The sequence below is a fragment of the Xyrauchen texanus genome, chromosome 43, assembly GCF_025860055.1.
Source record: "Xyrauchen texanus isolate HMW12.3.18 chromosome 43, RBS_HiC_50CHRs, whole genome shotgun sequence".
Taxonomy (NCBI): domain Eukaryota; kingdom Metazoa; phylum Chordata; class Actinopteri; order Cypriniformes; family Catostomidae; genus Xyrauchen; species Xyrauchen texanus.
Window position 1 is genome coordinate 26,415,972 of NC_068318.1, and position 27,945 is coordinate 26,443,916.

At 36.4% G+C, this 27,945-nt stretch overlaps 2 protein-coding genes across 2 annotated transcripts; one reads left to right on the plus strand and one right to left on the minus strand.

Moving 5' to 3' along the window:
* Positions 1-2,664: 2,664 nt before the first annotated feature.
* On the minus strand, positions 2,665-13,935 carry LOC127635756 (immunoglobulin superfamily member 5-like). Its single transcript, XM_052115984.1, has 9 exons — positions 13,921-13,935; positions 13,078-13,387; positions 9,538-9,822; positions 8,365-8,649; positions 7,730-7,852; positions 5,860-5,890; positions 5,627-5,712; positions 5,359-5,408; positions 2,665-5,018 (listed from the first exon to the last, which is right to left on the minus strand). Exons 1-9 carry the CDS (start codon positions 13,933-13,935, stop codon positions 4,944-4,946), a joined length of 1,260 nt encoding a protein of 419 aa, XP_051971944.1. The 3' UTR covers positions 2,665-4,943.
* Positions 13,936-23,867: 9,932 nt separating this feature from the next.
* LOC127635674 (non-histone chromosomal protein HMG-14A-like) lies at positions 23,868-26,910 on the plus strand. Its single transcript, XM_052115862.1, has 6 exons — positions 23,868-24,046; positions 25,286-25,312; positions 25,453-25,482; positions 25,582-25,617; positions 25,724-25,831; positions 25,939-26,910. The coding sequence occupies exons 1-6, from the start codon at positions 24,029-24,031 to the stop codon at positions 25,984-25,986; spliced, it is 267 nt and encodes an 88-aa protein (XP_051971822.1). The 5' UTR covers positions 23,868-24,028; the 3' UTR covers positions 25,987-26,910.
* Positions 26,911-27,945: the final 1,035 nt, after the last annotated feature.

Genomic DNA, 27,945 nt, shown 5'->3' on the forward strand with positions numbered 1-27,945 from the left:
AATGTGCAGTGTGTAAGTGCCTACAAACGGAATTGCAAAAATAATGACTGTGTTATATAATGAGGTTTCTCGAACACTCCCCTATATACAATTAATTGATCAAACAGAAAGTCCTGCCCAAACAAACAGTGCAATGTTTTAAGTGCCACAGACTCACATTGTTTACACTAGTCAAGCTATTCAACCCACAAATGGCTTACTCATAGTTGTCTCTCTATATTAAGTTGGGATACGAGAAAGTTTTTTAACATCGAAAAAATTACCCACTTCACCTTTAAGCTAAAATGATGTTATTTCCTCTCCAATCATTAGCTCGGATATGGTAATCAAGCTTGATAACTTGTTATATCTTCTGGCAAGACCACCCGTGTGCTTCAGTTTTAGTAGCGGCCATCTTTCTGCATGATTTTCCAAAACATAATGACGGTTCATTAACTCCCACAGAGCCTTTAGAGAGATCCTGCTGCACTGTGTGGACAAATAAACTGTAGAGTCTGATTCTGACTGACCTTTAATTTCACTTCCATGATCATTTGCTTGGGGAGAAGACAGCGATTTACACCAATTGAATTAAGCAGCTAATTCTGAGAGATTGTTAAATGTGGGCCAAGCTCAAGAAAATGAGGGCTTCATATCTGCCCATGCTAACGGAGAGAATGAGAAGCGCTGAATATTTCATAACGGTACCTTTGAAGGTCCATGTTCTTTAAGTGAGAGTGCTTTTGAAAAGAATTTACTTTGCAGTTTTTGGACTGAAGAAGCCTGAGCAAAGTCATGCTTGTGGAATAACCACTGTGAATGAGAGTAAGATGAAAAGATGAACGCGTTGAGTGTCTCATAATGAAAGAAAAGCCAAAGAATCATTCTTATGTGCAGCAGTGTCAGACAACAACTTTTACATCAATGGGCATTTATTTTGTATTAATTTGACCCCTGGATTTGATTTTCAGGTGAGTTTTTTACCTTTTTGAAAGTAATTTTATTTGTCTAACCATTTAAAATATAAACTGTGTCTCATCCTTTTATGTCAAATATGTCAATTGAATCAATTCAGTAATATATACATTCTTAAGTCTGAGAATGTATTACCTCTTACCCTATTAGAATTAAATAAATGTCAACTTGTATTATATGCCATAAAATGTATAACGAGGAATACAGTAGAATTTGAAGAACTACATATATCAGATCTTACAAAAAAATTTAATTAATCACAAGGGCATTTGTTGCCCCACAATTTGAATTTTGGGGGTCCTGTTAATTTCCCCATGTAGTAGGCTAATCATTAATGTTTTCATATGTCATTCAATAAATAATTTTCCAGCATAGTCACTAATTCAGGTATCATAAACAGGTTTCAATAACCAAAAAGTTTACATGGTAATTCCATGGTTGTCTTTGAAGTACTTGTCTTCGTATGTAAATACCATGGTATTTGAATGTATGAAATTTATGTCTAGGTCAAATTTATCCCAAAATAAAAATGATGATATTTTGCATGATTTACAGTTATATCAAAATAAGAATATTTTAAGACTATTAATGTTTTGTTTTTTGCATTGTGACATTGTTTACATGACAATTAAACACAATGGTTTTGGGGTGTTCAATATGACCTGGACATGTTATTGACAGATTTAGTAAGATTCACCCGAATACTGTACAGTGCATGGTGTATGAATATATATGAAAGTACCACAGGATTACTGTCTAATTTCATCACTATACCATGGTACCGCTACAGTACTTTTTTGTAAAAGGCTTCACAAAAATCTTTCATTTTGTACCAGAATGAAACTGTAAATGTTCCATAACTGCATGGTTTTCAGGATCACAGTGTTGATTGCATAACAGGAAGTGTCTTTGGTGTAGCTGTAATGAGAGGGACAATATGAGCTGCTTGTCCAGCTCTGATCTGTGTGGAGTGAGGCGTGAGGATGAGGAAGATTCTACTGCTTATAACAAGCCACAGGGGAATAGATGCCATACTACAGCTGCCCATTAACGCTGCTTTATTTATTTATTTATGAACATTCATAATTTTTTTAAGGGAAAAGATGAAAGAAGGCTAATATTCACACACACACTGACTGCTAAGCTCTTGGCTGAGAATATGAGAAAAACACTGCAGCCAGATATTATACTAAAGGAACATTTCCTATAGAACCTCCAAATCATGTCTGAATCTGAAAGCAGCACACTGTCACTTCATATCTTGGAAAAGCAGAATGTTTATGTTTTAATGTCTGTCTTGATTGTGTCTACATATTAGTGGCTATCCATCCATCCATCCATCTAACCAATCCAACTCTTAATACTAATCTTAAAGGAATATTCTGGGTTCAATACAAGTTAATCTCAAATTCCTGCTTTTAAACCCTCCAAAAATTGGCCCCATTCACTTCCATTGTAAGTGCCACACTGTAACCTCAATTTTTGCATTTTCTAAGAAAAGGAAGGACGAGTGGGAATATGTTTTTGTGCTAATCAACATTATACCACAAATGCTGTCAATTAAGCTTAACTTGTCTTGACCCTGGAATATGAAATATTAATATAATGTCTTTAATCATTTATTTTATTCAAAGTAATGCCAAACAACCTTCAAACTTGGCTTTTGAAATGTGTTCAAACTTTCATATAAGACTTGTCATCAAGTTAATGCCATGGATTTACAAATTAGGAAAATTAATTTACACCAAGTACAAAACAAAAATATATTTATTGCTGAATACATTTGAATCAATATAGTCACAAATAAATATGTACACATAATAAATTGCACTTTGGAAATGTTTTTCAAAAATACAAACAAGACAACATGGAGCTAGCTGAACTCAAACTGTCCTGTATTACAGAATACCTTGGTTATAACTGGTTAACCCATTATTGGTTAATTCATGATCAAAAGTCAGATTTATAGATTTCAGTGCCGTATAAATGTGGGGAAAAGTGCAGATGAGTAAAGACTCTTTACTCTTTACTTTACTCCAAATGATTGATTGCTTGACTGATTAACTAGCAGCACACAGATGTGCTCTAATTTTATAACACTTCACTTTATAAATAATGTCATTTTGCAGTCTAAACCATTTTCACCCTGTGGGGAGTTAAAGATCAGTGGTTTAGATTTTGTTCAGTGCATTGTGCTCCGTGAAGCATGTTGTGTCACATACAGTAAGATGGTCCTCTCTAAAACTTTCTCATGAATAATCTGTGGTTAATTTGTGAGCATCTACAAAACAGGTAGCTAAACTCTCACGGGAGATGTTATGCCATATGCTAATGATTTTTTCATTCTGTTGTAAATGGGAAGTTGTTCCTGTCAAACAAACCTGCTGTCACAATACAAGATGAAAGCAGTATGCCCATATAAGGATGTACAGTGAATCAACACAAAATCTGTCATATTGGTAAATGAGGATGTGGTGTGATTTGACCACGACCCTACACCGAAGGGTTTGTTTAGCTAAATGAGGACATGCATGACTTCCAGCATATCTTCAAGCCCTCCACCGCCCTTAGTTTGACCAAGCAGATCTGACATGTTGGTATATTAAAGCCCCAAAGTCCGATAAAGGTTCAAACATGCAATGGTAACAAAAATATACAGTCAGTATATATCACACAACTCCACTGTTGAGATCTTGATCAAAGGTAGTAGATAAATCCTAATATATAATACATATTGGCCTCAAATCTATTTGGAAATGCTGAACTCTTTTGGTCCATACATTACAATGCAAGTGAATTGGGTGCCCCAATTTTGAAGCTCCAAAAATCACATAAGTCAGCATAAAAGCAATCCATATGACTCAGTGGTTAAAACAATGTCTTCAGAAGTGATATTATAGGTGTGGGGGAGAAACAGATCACTTTTACATTCTTCATCTTGTGTTTTTGGAGATTTACATTCTTGATGCATACCGCCCCCCAACTGGGCAGGGACAGGACTTAAATATTGATCTGTTTCTCACCCACAACTATCATATCACTTCTGAAAATATGGATTAAAACACTGGAAATGTATGGATTACTTTTATGATACCTTTTTGTGCTTTGGAACATACAAATTTTGGCACCCATTCACTTGCATTGTATGGACCTACAGAGTTGAAATATCCTAAAAATGTTCATTTGTGTTCTGCAGAAGAAAATAAAAAATCATACACATCTGGGATGGCATGACGGTGAGTAGATGATGAGAGAATTTGCATTTCTCAATTTTCTATCACTTTAAAGCGATCTTAAAAATGTATGAATCTTATTGCTCTGGAAAAGCAAGAAAATGGTGCTCTTGCAAACAAATGATGCTAGGTCTTACATGTATATATTTCTTTTTATATTTTAGATATATATTTTTTTTATGAACCATCTTTGCAATTACTCAACCAAGTGGTGCCATGGCCACTGTTAGTGAATGTATGAAGTCTGTTACCTGCAAGTTCATACTTAAGACTGGGTAATTACAAGCAAAGTTTAAATAGTAACTTTAACTATGAATATATATTCCAAGTTTCACAACCACTAAGTATACCAGTATGTTTTGTCTCCAATTTGAACATTATCTAGGTTTTTTTATTTAAAACCTAACAAATTTCTTTTGTGAAATGCTAAGTGTGTTTGTGCTATAGTTATTTAAAATAAATGCCACTTGGTTTGATATTTTGTTATATAATGCAAAGACAATCATACATTTTACAATACATTTTTCTGTGTGGCTATAATATAATATATGTCCAATCAATCCAATAAATAATCTTGCAGATGAAGATGACAGTGTGTGCTGGTATTTCTAGCCATTGCACATATGTTTTGTAGTCCCTCGACACTCTTTTGTAATTAAACTTACAATTATACAATATTATGCACAGCAGAAGAGAGCCAGATTTTCTGCTGACTGTGAATTCCAACACATGATGTTCCCCCCTCAGTTTTAGTCTCTAAACCATGGTTGCGTGCCTGTGCTTCCTCAGATCATAGTTCATGTAAATCGAGTTATTTATTTCATATGGCATCTGAAAAACCAAATACATGAGTCAGATCTGAAGCCAAACAATCATGCTCACAAAATATATGGAAGTATTTAAGTCAACATGAAATTTTTATTTCCATAATGTGACGTATTTGCTAGTGAAACAGGATATTAAATGTGGAAGAAAATTAGATGGGGCTTGATTTTATCAATCGAGAATTGATTGGATCTTGAAAAGTGGCCATTCAATACTAGAATAGAGTGAGACCTGATTGTGAGTTTATTACATTTTGATAAAAGACTATGAAGACTACAAATGTGTATTAAGTAAGTAGGGTCAATTTTGATTTCATGTTGACTTTGAGTTTGATCTGAGGCCTCACCTGCTGTTTGTTAGTGTTTGTGTGCCAGATTTCACCATCGGTGTCTCGTACTGTAAAGAAAAGAAAAGATTGCTACTGGTCTTTTACATGAAGGTGTACAGCATAGAGTTCTTCTCATATCACAGAATATTCATGCTTCAATGAATCCTTACATTTTAAAGATATGACAGTGAGAGAAAGAGAAATAGGGGCTTCTTGATTCGGATTGAAATGTGCAGCGGTCCCAAATGTGTGTTTGTTTGTTTGTTTGTTTAAGCTGGAGTCTTACCATCATCACGTTCATCTGTAATATGTCCATGGTTGTCCCTTCCTCTCACATTTGCTGGCATCCTATTATGTGACTCCAATTGTGCCCTGAAAAGAGAGCACAGATTTGTCAGTAAAGTCACACTCAATAACAATGTTTAGAAAGCTGAGAGAAAGGTTAATCAATTTCACATTGCATTTTTAAATCACTCTTAAATCCAAAATACACCGCTCATTGTCTTAGTCATTGCTCACCTCCTGACCTCCTCTTTGTAAGTTGATTTGTCTGTAAAACAGCAAGAAGTAGAGTTAAGATCTGTGCTTAGAGCAGATGTTAAGACCAGAATTACAACAATATAAGCATGAGATTAAACCTGGGTTTGATTTTTTTTTTTAAATCTCCATTTTAAAATCCAATGTATAACAACAAGATTTTGGCACTGAATGGCATCAATCAAGCAACTAAATGGCAAAGTTGAAAAAAATGAAAAAATACTGGGTTCAATCCAAGTTTAGCTCAATCCACAGCATTTCTGTCATGATATTGATTATCACAAATATTTATTTAGACTATTTTTATTTATTTTTCTTTAAAAACAGCAAAAATCTGGTTAACAGTGAGGCACTTACAATGGTAGTGAATGGGGCCAATACAGTACATCAACGTTAAAATACTCACTGTTTCAAAAGTACAGCCACAAGACGTAAACAATATGCATGTTAACATGATTTTAGTGTGATTTTACATTATGCCACAAATGCTGTTGTTTGAGCTTAACTTGTACTTATATGGCTTGTCAGAACCAATCAAATCACTCCATATGATATTTTGAAGTACACAGTAACATTACCAATCACAATTCTCTATCAATAGACATTAGGTTAGTGAACTGATTGGGGTCAGCCAATAAGAGAGAGCAATCAGAACATCAAGTTTGCGGTTGGAGACATGTCAAAGAAGGATCTTCAAAAAGGGTCATATTCAGAGCCTAGTAAATTGAGGTGTGAGATTTGTAGAGCTCGCTTTTTCATTGCCCAAAGAAGCCGTATCGACATCGCACAGCATGTGTTTACAAAAAAGAATGTGGATGCTGCTAAAAGCGAGTGTGCCACTCCAAGCGTAAGCAAATTGTTTTTGTGAAACAAAGTTCAGAATCTGATGAAATGCATGCAAGTGAAGGACTTTTTACAAATCATTCTGTTGTGCACGGCCATAGTTTTTGGTCGACTGACTGCACTGCAAAATTCATCAAGAAATTATATGATCCGAAATTTTCTTCTGCCCGCATCAAATCTGAGGCTATCGTATGCAACGGACGCACTCCATTGTCAGAGGAAGAAGTTCAGTGTGATTTGAACAAGCGTGCATTTGTACACATCCTGGAGAAGCTCAAAGACTTGTGACTTTGTGCAGCTGGACAATCTGAAATTACTGCAGCACGGTAACACACGTTTCCTCTCTCATACTCTTGAAAGAATACTACACCTTTTCGAGAGTCTGCGTGCATTCGTTATATCTCAAGAAAAATGCCCAAAGTTTCTAATGGACATTTTCAGTGACCCTTGTATAACGGAGCCAGCTGCTACGTGATAGCTGAGCAATGTGTATAAACCTCACTCCCCTGGCCTCAAGAGGTGCACTAGCAACTGACACAAGAGGCTGTAGCCTTTAGCCTCCTCATTAGGATTCAGGTTCGAATCCTGGCCGAGCAGGACCGATTACACTTGCACTAAACTTTAGATTGGCTTTGCACTTACAGCCACTTTTAACTGTGCATACTGGAGATATTAGAGCAACACCACATATCTGCCACAGAAGTGGCTTTGCACATTTATGACCTGAGAAAAGTCTTGCAGGCCAGGCCAGGCTAGGCTGGCTGTCCATGTCCCGTTTTCCACAGAGGAATCTGGTCACTCTACTATTTCTTTCTGTTTAGAGGTTTAACAAATAGCAACTAGCAAAATGCTGAGATGAAATACTGAGTGCACCTGTATTTCCCATAAATGTTTAGAGTTTTAATGTTTAGATGTTTGTGACAAAATTACAAAGTCAGTGGAAACCGTCACACATATCCTAACTTGGCACACCATAGAGTATAGTGCAGATAGTGTGTGAAACACTCACTTTTTCTCTTCCTCCTCTTGCAGCAGAAACAAATTCCAAAAATGAGAAGAAACAGGAGAGCAGCAGCACTGAAGCTGACAGTGACTGCGATTAATATTGTCTGGTCTCTTATGGACTCTTGAACTGAGAAAAGAAAGAGAGTCAAGCATCCTGTCTATTTTTTTACTTTTTGACTGCCTAATAGGTTCTTATAGGCCTTACTCTTGCAATTAACTGTAATGACATGCTGGACCCATGAGGCTGGAATTGAAGGTGCAAATTACTATTGATGTTTGTAGTGCCCTCTAGCTGAGGCTGTTGGCAACTGTGGTTTCAAATACTTTTTCATACATATTAATCTCAGTCGACTGCATTTCTGGCATTATGTTGATTATGCCAAAAAATTATTTAGATTCACCTCTCATTTATTTAAAAAAGCAAAAATTGCAGTTGCTTTAATGCACTGACCATGGAAGTGAATGGGGCCAGTTGATAAATCTTAAAAGTGTTTCAAAAGTATAGCCAAAAGGCCTAAACATTATATGTGTTAACATGATATAGTGTGACACGGTATTTGCCATCATAATGATCTAATCTTATAATCTGATCAATTTTGATTGTTGATCACACATGCAAATAAGGTTAATTGTTCTTACCGACTGTAAGAAAGACAGTGCTGCTTTCCATTGAATTCAGGGCAGGAACTGAGACAAAACACTGGACAGAAGAATTTTTGACCACTGTGAGCTTCAGCGAGCAGTTGGAGTTAAACAGATTTCCCTGAGCTATAAAGCTGCTATTGCAGTTTCCCATTGACAGCCCATTTATGGACCAAGACATGTTGGGCTTTGGAAACCAGCCTATGGCCCGACACTCAAACTCAATCTGAACTCCTTTCGTTTCAGTGCGATTTCCACCTATAATCTCCACACTGCCACGTTCTGGAGAGAAACAAAGAAAAATGTATGGTCTAAAGTATGTAGTTGGAAGTACATAATTCTCTGTAATGCCATTGTATGCTGTGGAATTAAGATTTGCCCAAGTCAGACTGGTTATCTAGAAGCGGTTGTCCATATACTTTCATCCCTGTAGTGAATCTCTACAAACACACTTGCACTCTGCCCTAATCTTTATGGATTTATTTGTTTACTTTAATGATGGTTTGGCCAGCCTTAGAACATGGTTCATTTTACTTAAGGAGTAAATTATTATTGATTGTCTGGGCTTGGAGATGTAATCATATAATTTCCCTGAGAACAGCAGGACAGGTGAAGACGGTGACTCAAAGTTTTGGCAGACAATGACTCAGTTGTGTTTTGCCATTTGCTGCTCTTTGTCCGTTTTGTGATTTGTCCATAAAATATTCACTGTCAGATGCTGTAAATTGATCCTCCATTCTCTTAAATGTATTACAATAATGAAGAAATGAAGTTAATGTATAAGGCTGCCAAATTCACATTGGCCTTGTATTGTTGCATTTTCTAATTGAAAATAAATGGAAACATTTAGTACTGATAAGGGCTTTGGTTAGAGAAGATTTATTCCTAGATGTAAAGAGTCATTCTCTGTACATGTTCATTTATTTAAAAAAAAAGAAAAAAAAAAAGAAAGAAAAAATTGCAGTTGCTTTAATGCACTGACCATGGAAGTGAATGGGGCCAGCTGATAAATCTTAAAAGTGTTTCAAAAGTATAGCCAAAAGGCCTAAACATTATATGTGTTAACATGATATAGTGTGACACGGTATTTGCCATCATAATGATCTAATCTTATAATCTGATCAATTTTGATTGTTGATCACACATGCAAATAAGGTTAATTGTTTTTACCGACTGTAAGAAAGATAGTGCTGCTTTCCATTGAATTCAGGGCAGGAACTGAGACAAAACACTGGACAGAAGAATTTTTGACCACTGTGAGCTTCAGCGAGCAGTTGGAGTTAAACAGATTTCCCTGAGCTATAGAGCTGCTATTGCAGTTTCCCATTGACAGCCCATTTATGGACCAAGACATGTTGGGCTTTGGAAACCAGCCTATGGCCCGACACTCAAACTCAATCTGAACTCCTGCCTTTTCAGTGTGATTTCCACCTATAATCTCCACACTGCCACGTTCTGGAGAGAAACAAAGAAAAAATTATGGTCTAAAGTATGTAGTTGGAAGTACATAATTCTCTGTAATGCCATTGAATGCTGTGGAATTAAGATTTGCCCAAGTCAGACTGGTTATCTAGAAGATAAAATAAAGGGCTTTGGTTAGAGAAGATTTATTCCTAGATGTAAAGAGTCATTCTCTGTACATGTTCATTTTGGGTATGCTGGTTTGTAGCCAAATTTTACGCTCAATCATGCTCAAAATTGCTGAGTAATGCTTAAAGTTTGTTTAAAAAAGACCAGCTTATGGGTGTAGGTGCTGAGAAATTCAGCTCAAAGATTATGCCTTGATAATTAAGACTGCCAGCCTTTCATCCGAGGAGCAATATTTAGCGTTTGATGAACACAGACAGTTTTAATAAGCTGACTCTTATCAAATTTGTAAACCCAAAAGGCAACCCGCACAAAATGCAACCAAATGCAAGAGAGTAAATTAAGAGAGTAAAATCTTTCAGGTCTTGTTTACAAAGCTTAAATTTGATCAAATTTACTTATGAAGAAAATTTTGTAATGCTTCAGTAAGATTAAATCACATATTTCATCAGTCTGGTTTTAATTATTTTTGGAATCCTCTGCCTTGTTTAATGTTCCTAAAAAAGATTTAAACTAAGAAGATAGTCCTCCTTTATTTTGACTCCCTTTTAATGTCTTTAGTCAAATACTTTAATTGCTTACTTTTCAGATATTATTTCATCAAATTAAGTCTATATCTGTATCTCGATTTTCTGTAGCCTCTTCTCTGTTGTGTCATGTCTGTTCTAATTTTGTAAATTGTTTGTTAAAGCGGTGATTGATTCCCAACAGTTATGAAGGTTCCACATTTTGGAAAGATTTCGATTTAGCTTTGTTACACTATACAAGCAAATGATCACTAAATATTAGGACTGATTAAAACTATTAAACTACTAATAGATTAAAATGACAAATAATCATGTCTAAACTCATGTATAAATTCCAAGGAAAAAATAAATAATAAAAATAAGTAGTTTTATAAATTTGTAAGGATGACACTCAGAGCATAATACTGTATATGTGACTTAATGAATAGTTTTACCCACATTATTGATAGTTTTTAGTTTAGAAGTGAATTTAACAATATTAATGATAATGCTAAATGATTTGCACACATTGGGTAAGCTACCTGAACACTTCTAAAGGTGTTTTCATTGCTGAGCAAACTGGGGTAATGGGCAAAAATCTATGTGTGGTGATCTACCTATCCCTGATTAAAACATTTGGGCCGTTTACATGGCCTACATTTCATTGTCTGTTATAACCCTGCCGATTCAAAAATATCTAATGGGAGTTAATTGTCGCTTTTCAGGGAGTCTGCAAAATGAGTTCAATCTCATGGTACTGAAACTCTCGGTAACAACATCCCATGCGATCATGTTGGCATGGGATGCTGGTGTGATGTGTCCCCAGCTAGTGCTTTAAACTTGTTTAACCATCTTCATCATAAAGACCATGCTGGACAACCTGCTTCACCAGGATGTGCTGGTGAATAGTGTGGGACTTGCATGAAGGTTAAACTGGTCATTTTAGCTGGGGAGCATAAATGATGTTATTTTGTACATGTAAATGCACTTATGTTGGAGGTTTATAAGTACAGAGTATTTAGAAATGATTCATACCCCTTAATTTTTATTTCTTTTTTTCAAATGTTCTTATTGCAGCCTTATGCTAAAATGCTTTAAATGTTTTTTTTTTTCACTCAGTCTACACTCCATACCCCATAATGACAAAGCAAAAACCAGACTTTTTTTTTTATTAATTTGCTAATTTATGCAAAATAATTAAATGAAATATCACATTGTCATAAGTATTCAGACCCTTTGCTATGCCACTTGAAATTTAGCTCAGGTCTCTGGATCATCTTTGAGATGTTTGTACACTTGTATTGGAGTCCACCTGTGGCAATGTCAATTGACTGGACATGATTTAGACACACACCTGTCCATATAAGATCTCACAGCTGAAAATGCATATCAGAGCAAAAACCAAGTTATGAGGTCAAAGAAACTCAGAGACAGGATTGCTGTCGAGGCATAGATCTGGGGAAGGCTACACAAATGTTTGGCTGCATTGAAGGTTCCCAAGAACACAGTGGCCTCATGATCTTAAATGGAAGAAGACTGGAACAACCAGGAGTCTTCCTAGTGCTGGCCGCCTAGCCAAATTGAGAAATTGGGGGAGAAGGGCCTTGGTTAGAGTGGTCACTTTGGTTAAGCTCCAGAGATAATATGTGGAGATATGAGAAACTAGCAGAAGAACAACCATCACTGCAACACTCCACCAATCTGGGCTTTATGGCAGAGTGGCCTGACGGAATCCTCTCCTCAGTGCAAGACTTGGGATTCAGCCCGCTTGGGATTTGCAAAAAAGCACCTAAAGGACTCTCAGACTGTGAGAAAAAGATTCTCTGGTCTGATTAAATGAGGATTGAACTGTTTGGCCTCAATTCCATGCATCTTGTCTGGAGAAAACCAGGCAACGCTCATCACCTGCGCAATACCATCCCAACGGTGAAGCATGGCGGTGGTAGAATCATGCTGTAGGGGTGTTTTTCAGCGGCAGGGACTGATCAGGGTTGAAGGAAAGCTGATCGCAGCAAAATACAAAGATATCCTTAATGAAAACCTGGTCCACAGCGCACATGAAATGACCCTAATCACACAGCCTAGACAACGCAAGAGTGGCTATGGGACAACTCTGTGAATGTCCTTGAGTGGCCCAGCCAGAGCCTGGTCTTGAAACCAATCAAACATCTCTGGAGAGACCTGAAAATGGCTGTCTATTGACGGTCCCCATCCAACCTGACAGAACTTGAAAGGATCTGCAGAGAAGAATGTCAGAAAATCCACATATCCAGGTGTGCATAGCTTGTCGCATCATACCCAAAAAGACTTGAGGCCTTAATCGCTTCCAAAGGTGCTTCAACTAAGTACTGAGTTAAGGGTCTAAATACTTATGTCAATGTGATATTTCAGTTTTTTCTTTTTAATAAATTTGCAAAGTTATCAAATGTTTTTGCTTTGTCATTATGGGGTATGGAGTGTAGATTGATGTGAAAAAAAAAAATGATTTATAGCATTTTAGCATAAGGCTGCAACATAACAAAATGTGAAAAAATGTATATACCTGAATATTTTCTGAATGCACTGGCATGAACCATGAATGAAAATGAGTCACATTAAAGCTTCAAAAATGGCTCACCTTGCACAGACAGTGTTGCTATATTAGTAGTCCCACCAAAAACCTGACAGCTGACTTCCCCAGCATCGTCTCTCTGTACAGGGCTAATTGTAAACTCCCACTTGTAATTTCCAGGAGTGGTAAGATTTCTGGCAGAAAAACGTTCTGTATTGTTCAGCACTCCTGTTTCCTGAATTATAAGTTCCAAGCGTCCATTAACTCTCCAGGTCATGACAACCGGGGGCAGAGTTGTGCTGCAGTTAAAACTGGCCTTCGATCCACGGAGGACAGCTGCACTTAAAGGTTCTAGTTGCACCTCGAGCAGACACACCTGCAGTGCAAACCACAGTCAGTTAATTCATCTCACATTCCTTTGTTTATCATCTCTACACTTGAAAGGATAGTTCACACAAAAACTAAATTCTGTAATTAATTATTCACCCTCATGTTGTTCTAAACCTGTATGACTTACTATCTTACATTGAAAACAAAAGGAGAAGTTTTGAACAATGTTCAAGTTTCTCTTTTCCATTGAACAAAATCAATATGTAAAAAAAAAAGTCATACAGTTTTGAACAACATTAGGGTGAGTAATAGTTTTGGGTGAAATGTCCCTTTAAAAGGTTTCTAATCAATTGAATTTTTTTAGATGAGCAGAATTAGAAATTACCATGACTTTTCTATGACATTGTACACTGTAAAAATGATTGAATTATTATGTTACATAACAACATCTTTGTATACATTTGTTTAAGTTTTCACAATACTTTCTCCCATTTCTACATGATTTTTATACATTTTGAGTTTCAAATTGATCACCAATTAAATTCAAAGTGTGGCTCCACTTTGATTTTTCACAGTTACGCTAAAGTTTGGCATTTTAGTAGGAAATTATTCCAATGAAATATTATTTTTTTATTCCCAATGACTGTTACAAAACTGGAACCACTACTTTAAAATTCCCTGATTATTCCAGACCGTGGAAACCCTGAAGAAATGAACATGTAAACTCACCCCCGATGATCAGAAGAAAAATCCCCAGTCTAAAAACATCCATGTTTCTTGTCACACCAACATTCCAAACCTTCAAATAAACGCAAGGTATTTAGAAACAAACAGCAATTTATGGGAGGACCACTTTTAATGCTTCAAAATGAATCTGGTTCATTTGATTAACCTGAATGTCTAAACCTCAGGAATTTTGTTTTTCTAGGTGTGTCTTAGTCATGAACATTGTTTGGAAATGTCTTTGTTTGATTACAAGTTACGCAAAGAGTCCTTGCATGTTTCACGAACATCAGATTATTCTGTCTCGGATTCATTCCAAATGGGTCTAATTTATAATCAAACTAAGAAAATATTAAGCTCTTATAATCAATCTAGTCAAACAGTTCTGCTTAAAACTTAATTATTATATAATTAATATCCACAATACTTCTGCCACATTACTGGAGAATCTTGATTCTGGTGATACTATAAAGTGTCTGCACTCAATTATGAAATAAATTTGGAATCTTGCTACCGTGAATGAGGACAAGCCCTTTTTTATTACGACAGTGTTTGTTCAGTACACCTTTACAACAGCGTTGACTAGGTAAAAGAAGACAGATCACATTTCATTCAAAACCCATGAAAGATAAATGTAATATTATTATAGGAAATAGACTTCAATATAAACATTCTGTACCTCAAACAAGATCCAGGGTTTAATCCAGGAACATAGCGCAACTTGCTTTGTTAGATTACCTGTCACCTGTCAGCCCATGGAAGGGCCAAAGTTCACCTGCCTGCCTTATAAAACAAAGAGAGACAAGATATCTATTGCACCACCACACAGTCGAAACCCACTGAGCCAGTCTACTTTGCATATGGGTGTGCGCCCGATCACGTGAGGATTTGAAGTCAACGATAAATTATATGTCAAATAAAGTGGCCCGTCTACCCAAAAGATTATTCTGGGATCTGTGAGTCCATAACCCATCTGTCTTGATTCACACGAGGCTGTGTTTTAATGTATTTCATTTAAATCCTTCAAAAGAAACAGACACACCCAGTTTCACTGATGCACTCAATATTTGTTTAAAAAGAAAAACATTGACCATCATTTCCGGATCTTACCAGATATACAGTAGGATCCAAAGGTCTGAGATAACATAAAGGGGGATGTATATAACGTGAATCACCAAAAACACAAGAAGAAGAATGTGAAATTGAAAGTTAAAGTGGAGACAGACTGAGCAGGGAGAATTTATAGTAAAAATGTCCTTAAATATTGATCTGTTTCTTGACCATGTTGCTTCTGGAGACATTGTTTTAAACACTGGAGTCGTATGGATTACTTGCTGACTTGTGTGATTTTTGGAGCTTCAAAATTCTGGTTCCCATTCACTTGCATTGTGTGTACTCCTAAAAATCTTAATTTGCAATCAGCAGATGAGAGAAAGTCATACACATCTGGGATGGCATGAGCGTGAGTAAATGATGAAATAATTTTTATTTTTGGGTGAACTATCCCTTTAAATCACAGAGGATGCTATTTGGAACATTCTCAAATAATGCTGGACTACATGGGTCATCAGATTTTTGGAGTTCATGTCAACTCTTTGTGCATACAGTGCATGCAGTCATTAAAGCAAATGGAGAAACACCAACATCTAAAAAAAAATTCTGTTCATATAGTTTGCAAAGAAAATATTTGTATTAAATTAGAAAAATGCAAAAAAGGTTCATTTTCACTTGGTCACCTTTAAGCCTTCTCAAAATTCTGTGTAAATACGCAAAAGCCAGACTAAATTAGCAGCCTTACACAGCATATATATCATAATTTACTTTCATATTTAAAAGTGTAATTTCATATGTTCATTCATTTAATATTTCTACATTCAGAACTTTATATTTAAAACTTTAATCTCATAACATTATTTATGCAGCATTAAACAGTCTTTGTAAATACACCTAAATGCCACTTCAGATGCAGTTTCTGTGCCACGTTTGCCATGTAAAGATGCACACATTTATAACTCTGTATATCAAATGTGCACTGTAGTATAATTATGAAGTCACATGTACAGGTGATGTTTGCTTACCTCCCAGTGTACGGACAAAAACGCCTTTGAACAAACCAGAAAATCTTGGGTGATTGAATGATTGATTGTTTAGTTTGGCATTCCATTGTTTCATGTATAATTGTTGCAGACAAGAACATATGACGTCATCCATGAAACTTTCTGTTGTACACATGTATCACATGTACTGTTGCCCCTGGAGACACTGTATTTGGCTTCTTCACCTACATGAAAATAAACCAACTTTGATTTGACAGTGTTTGTGCTACCAGACATCACTTAATCACTGCAGATAAATACAAACCAAACCCTAAACTGGAATATAAATTCCAGTCAAGCAAACTGTGTACGAATTTATGATTGAGTGTCCACTTTTTAGATTATGATAAATTCAAATGTGCTCACCCTCATGTTGTTCCAAACCTGCATGCTCAAGGTTACACCTACTGAAGACCAATAGCAGTAAGAAGGTGTTTAGCACCTGGTGTGGGTTTTTACTGAAAATTCGCCCCGCAAACTTTGATGTTAGCTTGACAAAGCCTGGTTTTAAAGTCTAAACTAGTTTAAACAGTTTGATGGTTATACAGACATTACAGTAAGACAAACAGCCAAGCTAGCTAAATAAATGGGACAGACTGTCACATAGATAGTCAGCAAACCGACAGACGGATGGACAGACAGACAGATAGATAGATATCATTACATTTTATTTTGTTCAGAATGATACCATTTATTTGTAACTGTTAATATGACAAGAAAGATGAGTATTGAGTACAAAACTCAGTGATGGGCGGCAATGTACCAAATGCTTTATCCGCAGTCGCAGTGCGTTTGCTTTTGTCGCCCTCTAGTGGTGGACTCGCTCCTACACGAAAACATTAAAACGAACGATTTTCAGTGGTTTTCGAAAATAAGCCTCTTAATTTGAGTGCAGATATGTTTGTCATTGAGCATGGTGTCAATAAAGTGACACGGTGAAGAGTTTTCTGTCTAAAACATAACAAACACGAAGTATTTTGCATCCAAGGGGCATCGCTATATTCGCGCCATCAGATCATTATGTTCACGGAGGTTCTTTCGAAAAGATCCATGTTTGATGATATACAATCGTCAACACATAATGAATATATTTATTATTATATTCAATATGTATCATTTCTCATGTATCATATGTGTGTTAAACTGTGTATGACGGAGGCAGAGTGGAGGGTGGTGTGTCTCAAACAGTATTGTATGGAAACTGTGCTGCAAACAGAAATGTTCTATATCATGGGGGAGGGGAATCCCTAAGACACCCTCAGGCCTTCACCATATTTTTAAGGCACTATTACATCTAAGGGTTAAAGTGGGCCGGTATGGTCCGCACTTTCAAAAAGAAGGGGAAAAAATGCTTGTTGGGGAATGCATAAAAGCATGCAGAGATGGAGTGCATAAAAGCATGCAGAGATGGATCAGGAGAGCTTCAGTTAATGCTCACATCAACCATCAGAATGGGGGAAAAAATGTATCTCAGTGATTTGGACCATGGTATGATTGTTGGTGTCAGATGGGCTGGTTTGAGTATTTCTCTAACTGCTGATCTCCTGGGATTTTCACACACAACAGTCTCTAGAATTTACTCAGAATGGTGCAAAAACAAAATAAATCCAGTGAGCGGCAGTTCTGCGGACAGAAACACCTTGTTGATGAGAGAGGTCAACAGAGAATCGCCAGACTGGTTTGAACTGACAAAGTCTACGATAACTCAGATAACCCCTGTACAGTTGTAGTGAGAAGAATAGGGTTGCAGCTGTTTTGGCGGTATGAGGGAGGCCTATACATATTAGACAGGTGGTTTTAATGTTGTGGTTGATTGGTGTAAGTTCAGGCGGTTTTATAAGATGACTCCCAACCTAGGGCAAGAAGGTAAATTGTCCCAACTGTCATCTGATTTTGATATAATGTATAAAACACATGTGATTTCATTCTTAATTTTTTTTTGGCCATCTACTAAACCAAATTTTCCATGTAATTATGTATTTTCACAATTAAGTTTAGAGTCAAATCGATTCATCTGAAAGAAAAAACTTCTATGAATTACACATCAAACAGACCTAAATCCATATTTAGACACCCATGTATTTTATTTAAACTTTTTTATTAATACATTTTTTTTTGTTATGTGGGAGGTTGACATCAACCAATTTTAGGGTTCCCCCTCCTCCGAAATTCCAATTTGACCAGTTTACATCCACTGCTGGGTCCCTCATTATTGTCTAAGGGTATTGACTTGCAAATCTTCTTTTGTTAATCTAATTACATTACAAATGATTACACCAATTGTGTTTGTGATTTCAGTTTGGGGCAATAAGCTTCATCACAAAAGGAAAGTTGGGCAGTCGTGATCTCATTGTCTCAGACGCATGTCTAAGGAATCTCTGAACTGTTTAAGGCAGTCGCTGCTTTGTTTCAAGTGATACTCAATCACAGCAGGTTTCTGATTCCTACTGTTAACATTAATTACTGGCATTGGCCACTGTTGGCTACAGTTTTGTCATGTATATTCTTTGTATGTTTTTGCCGAATTGCAGATTTCTATAGCAGCCGTGACTTTCTAACTGTCCCAAAGAAAACCTATTCTTGATTGATTGATTTAATTATCATAAATATCTCTATAGTTATACAGTACAGTGGCATCCACAAGTTAAAAAAAATATATATCTTTTGCATTTTCTTATTTAATATATATATATATATATATATATATATATATATATATATATATATATATATATATATATATATATATATATATATACAATATACAGGATATATTACTGTAGCTCAACTGGTAGGGCATGGTGCAAGCTCAAGATCATGGGTTCAGAGACCAGGGAAGGCACATGATAAAATGTTTACATTGAATGTAGCTGTAAGGGATGAAGAGAGGTTTACATTGATGTTCATACAGAAAATAACTTTGAATCTCCTTTAATGCATCAACTCCAAATATCAATGTATCATTAAGTGCTTTCATTTATAATGGAAAGTCCATAGGAGACAGTTCATTGCTGTAGAGCTCTCTCTGTCTGCTCCCCTCTCACTGACCCCTGCTGCATCTCACCGTTATATGCATAATCTGGGCTTTAAATGCACGTCCAGATGGGCAGGCAGCCATTCGCCCAAGAGGAGAAATCCACTTACTGATCCGCTGGGTCACACTTGCACTTCCAAAATGAGTATGTTTTTCTGTAAGAGTTTATCCAAAAAGGATAGATCACCTGAACATTTAAATCCTGTCATTATTTACTCACCATTTACCTGTTAAGCAGAATGTTAGCCTCTGTCACCATTTACTTTAATTTACTTTAACCTCTTTAACCAAAATAAAATTTAATCGAGACAGAGGTTCTCCTTTTGTGTCCCACAGAATTGTTATTTTGGTGAAACTATCTCTTAGAACTAGAAATATTATTTAATATTTCTAGAATTCACCATCCTCCTTTGCAGGTCTGTGTTTGACTGAACAGTCCAAGTTAAAGGTAGCTTTAATTAACAAATCAGCCTTAATTCATTGACTTTGTTGTGATAAATGATCGAGCGGACAATATAAAGGAGGTCTTCTGATTAAGATGTTGTGGCAGGCGGCAGGATAGAACCACAGGAACTGCTGCCCCTAAAAGAGGCTTTTGTTCAAGCTACTGGAAATACCTCAAGGTGACCTGAGTATCTTAATCTCACTTATTAAATGCATCCCACTGTAAATCTGTTTAGACTTCGCCTAACTTTACAAAACAGAAAACATTTAATCTATTCAATTCAATTTAACATGATAACCACCATAGTTAACGTGGTTATAGCAACCACTTCAAATAATATTCAATTCACTTTAATTAAGTTAATTTTAATAATTTATTTTATTAACTCTATGAACTTCTGTATGACTGAAATTAATAAGCTAAAATAAAACTTCTTATTTATTTGAAAGATACAGAGCCACTCAGAGGACAGGGAGGGAATTTCTTTTCTGAAATAATTTTGTGTTCCCTTGCATGAGTTTGGGTTTCCTTGCAATACATTTTTCATTCCCTCACAATACCTTTAACCATCCCTTAAAAAAATAATCTTGGTTTTAATACAGTATCCATAGATTAACTATATTATTAATATACAGTAACCACAAAATGTTTATTCTACAGTGACCATATTTAACCACAATATTTGAGGTAAAACTGTAGTAATAGGCTAATACAGGAAAACCAACTATGGTGATCAAAATAATAATCATTCTGCCAAAAAACATGGTTAGTTTTACTATAGTAACACCATATAAAACCATGGTACATTTCTGTAAAATCAAAAAATATATATTTAAATTTTTCAACAAATTTCCCTCAAATTGAATTGAAGCAGATGAAGCTTATTGCCTCAAACTTTAGTGAATTTAATCAAATAAAATGAATATTTTAAGATATATTAATTTAATTTTGTTGAACATTAAACAATTAAATTTGATGGAATTTTGTTATGAAATTGAAATGTGTTAAACTTAACAATAGGTGTTAAAAATAAGTGTTACCACCCAGAACACCCCAGCAACTGAATATTATCCAAAGTCCCTTTCAAGGCAAGTCAGCCCACTCGGTAGCCATCTTGGGAATGCTCCCATTCAGCTATTTTCTACAGATACAAGCGGCATAAAAGTACAGCTTCTATCTACTTGAAACGACAGGTCAAGATTACGATCAAAGAACATATTTCAACTCAACCGTAAAATCGGACAACAATGGTTTCATGAATCAGATTACACTAAAAATGAAATTTTTAAGGCTGGTCCAGCTGATGTTGACTGAGCTGACTGAGAGGTGATGTCCGTTCCTTGGATATTGGCTTGTTTACCTATAAGGCGGAACTTCCTTTTCTACATTCACCATATTGGTTGTTCCATTTTCTCCCATTAATTTTAATACAAGCCTCTAGAAAACCACTCAGAACACTTTAGCAACCACATAGTAACACCCTGGCACCCTTGGCAAGAAATGCAAAAATCTAGTTATGTTTCAGTCACAATAATCACTAGCCTCTAGGTATTCTGGTGGAAATAGAGGTCTGTTAGTGCAATAATTATGAACAATATCAGTTTAAAACTCTTAAATTCCATAGGCGACTTTAAGTTTTATTGGCCTGAGAAACACTAGCATTCTTCTCTGTGTTTAAAGCAAACACAAATTCAGAGCTGCATTTTGTAGGTGTTTAGCATGTGAAACATTACAATAAACATGAGGCCAAACACTGAGGACATTCAAATGGTGGTCTTGACTTGTATGGAACTCATTGTACACTTTGTTGTGTTTTTCTCAGTGACGCAACTACATGCAGACTGATCTCATTCTCACGTGTGTTCAGTGACTTGAGCTCTGTAATCGTGCACTGTACAGATCACTTTGCTGCCCCTTTCCTTCCTGTCTCAGCTCTGATGCAGCTGGAGATTTAGGATGGCAACAGTCAGAGCTCCTTCATCTGAGACCTGTTATCTGAAACTCATCGGCCACACCCACTTACACCCACCCCCACCCTATTCCTGTATAGGCACACGTGTGCATGTGGAGAACTTTATCATGAGCAGGATGCCAAGACTTTCCCGCCTGAATGCTCTGCCTATAGAAAGAGGTGTTATGCTTTCATGGGGGAGGGGACCAGAAAGAAGTTACTGCAGCGTAGTTGTGAAATCACAAGTGTCTGGACGAGGAGATAGTAGTATGATTATCATGATGTTGTGAACTATATGGAAAGTTGGTCATCAGTGCTCTAAACATAATGGTTCTACTTAGAACCAAAAATGGTTTTACAGGCTGAAGCCCTAAGAGAATATTCAAGTCCATTGGGATCGTTCCTATAGTTAGAGACAAAATTTTTGGGAAACCATCAACATAGGAGGGCTTCACTTTTAAAAATACATAAAAAAAATTCTCTCATCATTTATTCACCCTCATGCCATCCCAAATGTGAATTACTTTCTTTCTTCTGCAGAACACAAATTAAGATTTTTAGGCCAATGGTGGCCAGATTATCTCAAATAATCTCCAAAAAGCACGTAAAAGCGGCATAAAATTAATCCATATGAATCGAGTGGGAAAATCCATCACAGCGTCCGAATCACTTCCCCACTATATAGTATGCCAAAGACAGAATGCCAGCGGAGTAGTGTGTGCAAATCCACTGTACTCATGAAGCATTCAGTGAGAACTACCCAGAAGACCTACTATTTCCAGCGAGATTTTGAAGTGTGGATTGACTGGACACTAAACAATCCCATAATCCCTTGGGAGCTGATGCGACTTCACGTTCAAAACTTTGGATATAAACTAGTCTGACTGCTGTTCTCAACTGTAAGTGCTACCATGAAAATTGTTCCTTGAGCTTTAATGGTGCTTGTTTAACAAAACCAGAGCATATTTATTCACAGTTGTTGTTCTTATGTCATATATTCAGTCACAAGACAATTGCCCACGTCCCCGGATGAAGTATGTCCAAAATGTATTCATATTACTGGCATGCATACCTAAATAACAGACTGTTTTACCAGCTGAGAAGTGCGTACATCAAATACAGTACAAACCGTGAGAGTATACAGTTTCAGACAAAGGGCATGTCTTCAGAAACAATATCTGTGGGTGCTTTTTGGGGATTCAAAAATCTGGCCACCATTCACTTGCATTATATGGACCAACAGAGCCAAAATATTCTTCTAAAAATCTTAATTTGTGTTCTGTAGAAGAAAGTCACATGCAGTCATCTGTGATGACTGCATGAAGGTGAGTAAATGATGAGAGGGAGGATTCCTCTTCAATATTTGCATAAAAATAATTATTTTCGCCCATAACCAACAAATAAGACATCACAATGAATGAAACAGCACCACTTCTGATATGGAGCATTTTGAGCAATGTTACCAAGTAGTGCAGCTTTTATATGAAAGAAGTGCAGCATTTTGTTGGTGTGACAGGCGAAATGTTTCTGTCCAGTCGCCATTTTCTCCTGTAACCTTTGCATGCGCGCGGATCTACAATAACAAACATTTTTGTGGTACATTTCAAATCCAGTTCCTTAAATAACACGCTCACATCTGGAAACATGACAAACAAAGAAAAGCTCATATTGCGAAACAGCTATAGTCTAATTAAACAGAAATGAGAGCGTGGGTTTGGCTTTCCAAATATTTTAAACAGGAAATAGGGCTGCCATGCAAGCGCTAGATGACAACAGCAAAATAATCTTTTAAGGCACTGCAAAAACAAATAATATTCCAAATTGATTGGCATGCAAAAGCGTCCACACAGGCGTCTTGCTATGATTTGAAAATGTGCAGTGGGTCTCCGCAGACCAATCACTTGGAGCAGGAGGCGGAGAGACTACGTTGATCACCCTACTATGGTGAAGCCCTGTCTCATGAATATTAATCGAGAAACATGACGTACCTCATTTGGCCTACATGATTGGCCGAGAGGCCGATGTTGGCAAGGGGCCGCTAGTCTGCTGACCAATGAACACACCTACTTTGAGAAAGGCGTTGCTTATGAATATTAATGAGGTACGTGACTGGACACTTCAGGAAGGTTACCACGTAACATCAGCGTGGTCTACTTAATATTCATGAGCCTAGACTTCGCCATAGTAGGATTTATAAATTCGCCGCCAATTTCGCGCTGTGATGAATTGAATAGGGAAGAAGAAGGAGGAGGAGGAGAATCCAATCCGGTTTGAGCAGGTTTTTTGTTTCTGAGGAACATTAACGTCTTCCTACACAGTGATCAAACCTACTGTGTGTATCTTTTACCGAGCTCAACACACAGTGGCTGCTGTTTTTCAGAGTTTAATCCTTGCATCTGGCATTTCTAACGCTTTTGTGCTTGTAAAAATCCACAGCCATGCCTAAAAGGAGCAAAGTAAGTAGCGCAATGGTTTCTTCATTTATCAAGGCACTAACTTTAATAGAATATGCAGTATTTGTTTAGGGGGGGGTGGACGGATGCATTCACAGTGCGTGCAAATTTTCTTAATTTTCCTTTAATTTATTTTTTTCGTTAGTAGTGTTGAGAGTCCAGCGATTTGTGTTTGAAGACTCGTGTTTTAATAAACGCGTGTTTTGTTTTGAGAACGCGCGACTGATATTTTTCTGCATTAAGAATTAATTAAAGCAAGCTTGTATTGCATGAATACGAACATATGCGAGAATATTGTGTATATGTATATATATATATATATATATATATGTTGTGTTTTTTGTTTATAAATTGACGAAGTCTCTGTCTACATGGGTCAGACAAAGGGGGTGTAACGATCTTAGTTTTCATTACGTGCAGCTTACAGTCTCCTAGCCTAAAGGCTGTCGCGCGCAAAGCTGAAAGTCAAATTGTTGCATCGAATATATTTTTTTTATAGATGCATTTTTTAAATTTTTGGCTAAGGTTTTCTGAAATTGCACATTCATGTTTAATAACAGTTGTCGTTTTGTAAATGCTCGTTTTTTTTGTGTCATGGCTGCCCATATGCGCAACCTTATGATTTAAACTCGTCGTGGGTCTAAGCATACAGTGACAGACTGTGCAATATTTTATCCGTGCATTGGGGATTAAATTTGTGCATTAAGGCTTTAATTCGGCGACTAATGCACGTCCGAGTCTAAAAATATACGATCTTGCATGTTCGCGATTATGCAATGGCAAAATCATTACACATCATAGCGCCACTGTTTGGTGTGTCCTATTATTCTAGTATGTTCTTTAGAGCTTTTTTCCCTTGCCCGTGCACCTCGGGATGTTTCTCGTTTGAAAGTGAAGGGCGGGAATGCCATAAGCAGTGGGGTCGGTGGGGCGAGCGCAAATCTCCATTAATCAGCGTTGAATGAGTTGCTGTGCATGAAGGGGGCGGTGCACACACACACGGCTGCAGTGCAAACGGAAGGGGCAGCAGCACAATATGGACGAATGGAGGGAGGACATAAACACTGATGCCTTCCTGTGGGGAGAAAAAAAACGATTTAATATGACAGTCTAACTAATGCATTTAGCTATTTACCACATTAGACCCATCTAAAGAGTGTTTATTACTTTTGTGACTTCTGTTACAAAATGCATTGATTGATTTGGACTTATGAGAATAACATCCTCTTTTTCCCTCCATAGGCGAATAATGATTCTGAAGTCTCTGAGGTAAGCAGAACTCACTTTAATGCATCAAATGCTTAGTTTGTAAGACCTGAAATAGTAGTTTAGCATCTATGACTCCAGTAAAAAAAATTATGTACACAGTGGTTTAACTCTGTTTAACCCTTTTGTTGTTTGCTTTACAGCCTAAAAGAAGGTCGGAGAGATTGGTAAACGTGAGTATTTGTGTTTTTAACACTTCTTTGCAGAATATATGACAAGTATTTTATATTGTTGTTTTATTAATTCATGTGTTATAACTCTTGCATTTGTAGAAACCTGCACCCCCAAAGGCGGAGCCTAAGCCAAAGGTAAGAAAACTTTAAAAAAAAATCAAAATAATATTAATATAAAACATGTAAATAAAATGTAATTATAGCATAGCAATAATATGAAATTTCATTTGACACATTGTAGAAGGCACCTGCCAAACCTAAGAAAACTAAGGAACCCAAGGCAGCCAAGGAGGAGGAGAAGAAAGAGGAGGTGCCCGCAGAAAACGGAGAGACAAAAGCTGATGATGAGGTGAAATGCTCGTAGACTGGCAGTTATCATGTAAAACTACCAAAAAGTACACCGAAGTGTTTGTGAATCTGTAAAAAATAGACTCCGTAATCTCTCTTTTTTTTCAGGCATCGGCAACAGAAGACGCCGACAAGAAAGAAGAAGACGGGGAATAATTTTGCTGAGGTTTCATCTTTTACCAGCACTCCCTGTACCTCTTTTCATGTACAATTCAGGGGAATATTTTTATCTACTATTTTCTAAAGGCAGGTTTTTTAGTAGTTTGATTGTAGAGACACATTTTTTATGGAAGAAAAGAAACATTTTGAAAGTGATCTCATCATATCCAACATTTTTACATCGGCAGAAAAACGACCGTCGTCGTAAATGTCGACAGGCATTTTTCTCTTTCTCTCTCTCTTTCAAAGTGAGAGGTAGAGCGGCAGGTCGCAGGCATGTCGTGTACAAAGACAGCTGGACATCTGACCAAGCTTGTCCGAATGACTAACATTCCATTGGCTCTATGAGGGATTTTTATTTTGTTTTGTGTGTAACCTGTAATGTGTGTTTGGGGAGGGAGGGGTGGGTGGGCAGATAACTCATTGTGTATTGTTTATAAGGCGAAAGATTACTTGTAGAACGTTTGTAAGCTGTGCTCTCTATGTTAACTGCAGTTCTTCATTATAATTTCTGCTAAATAAACATATTCTCTAGTACTGGAGTTCATGTCAGGCTTGTGCTTCGTGTGTATTGATTTTGTCTCTTCTGTGATAGTACCGCAATACCTTTGTAAAACTGCTGTGAAAAAAAATATATATTTTTGGGGGCGTTAAGTCCAATGTGTGTTATGGTACAGATGGCAAACATGGGATTAATATTTCTGTTCTCTGCAAAGCCAGCGATTCTTTAAAATGCTAAATTGGGGTCAAATGAATCATTGTACAATTTTGATAGCTGTAAAGCTTTCTGACCAGCAGTAGCAATATTTTTGTGGGACTTAGATATCAAGTATAAATGTACAGTTTCTTTTGATCATTGTTTATAGATGTATCCCTGTGTTATGTTTCGATAAATCAAGCCAATAAAATTCAGTTGTGATACCTGGTTTTCTCTTTGATTTTGATGTTATATTCATTACTCTAGGTTTATCTGTGCTACATGTGTAACAAAAAAGTGAAAGTATGGGAATAGAGAATAATGGTGCAATTTCTATCTGATCTGACAATAATGACTTGAAAATTTGAATTTAGTCATTAAATAATATGTTTACCTTAAGTAAAACAAGTTAATTTAGATATTACCACATGAAGAATATTTTACATTTTTCCAGTGTTAATTAAAGAAATTATGGGGGAAATGTATGTAAATTTGTTATAATACTGTTTTTTTGATGTTACATGCAAAAGTAAAATAGATTCAAATTAGTTACAAATTCTAGGTATGCAAAGTTATATACCCTAGTGATGACTTTCCAGATATTAAGTTAGTCTGAACTGAATCCATTGAGTTTACAATTCAAAGTAGTTTGTAGTAAAGAGAGTAAAAATACCTGTATTAAATTATATTTTGTATTAAACTTATGTTAATCATGTTCTATGACTCTTTGGAACTGAAATCAGCAATTCTCCTGTTTAAATCCCTGTCTGAGCATTCCAGGTTATGTTATGATGGCTCAGACTGTCCTCAAACCTGTCGAGAAGGAGACAAAGGTTATTATTGCATGTTGTTAATATGTTATTACAATGGAATAAGCCACAGTGGCTATAAAGGATTTAAAGGTAATGCCATTAACTTCGATATTTGTAACTGGACTTTTCCAGTTAATTTCTGTCAGTTTGTTCCCTTAAGAAAATTGAGAGTTCAGGCAAACTTGCTGCAGATATTCCACAAATGAATATGGGCTATGTGGCAAAATCGCAAGCTCATTTGAATGCCAATATAATGAGTGGCGAGTTTGCTGCAAGTTTGCCAAACTCTAGATTTTTTGTAAGGATTTGTGAAACATGAATTGAAGATTGAAGACATTTGAAGATTATTTGTCAAAAACAGATTTATGTATCTCAATCACTACATCATAGATGAGGCAGATGAATCTGAGTGCACCAACAGCATGTTGACACAGGAAGTGACAGCAA

Bases quoted from the DNA above. Each gene is read 5' to 3' on its own strand.
- LOC127635674 (XM_052115862.1), top strand. The intron at 25,618-25,723 runs GTAAGAAAACTT...GACACATTGTAG, and splicing joins AGGCGGAGCCTAAGCCAAAG to AAGGCACCTGCCAAACCTAA. The intron at 25,832-25,938 runs GTGAAATGCTCG...CTTTTTTTTCAG, and splicing joins AGACAAAAGCTGATGATGAG to GCATCGGCAACAGAAGACGC.
- LOC127635756 (XM_052115984.1), bottom strand. The intron at 5,713-5,859 runs GTGAGCAATGAC...CTCTCTTTTCAG, and splicing joins TACAAAGAGGAGGTCAGGAG to GGCACAATTGGAGTCACATA. The intron at 5,409-5,626 runs GTAAGACTCCAG...TTTTCTTTACAG, and splicing joins TACAGATGAACGTGATGATG to TACGAGACACCGATGGTGAA.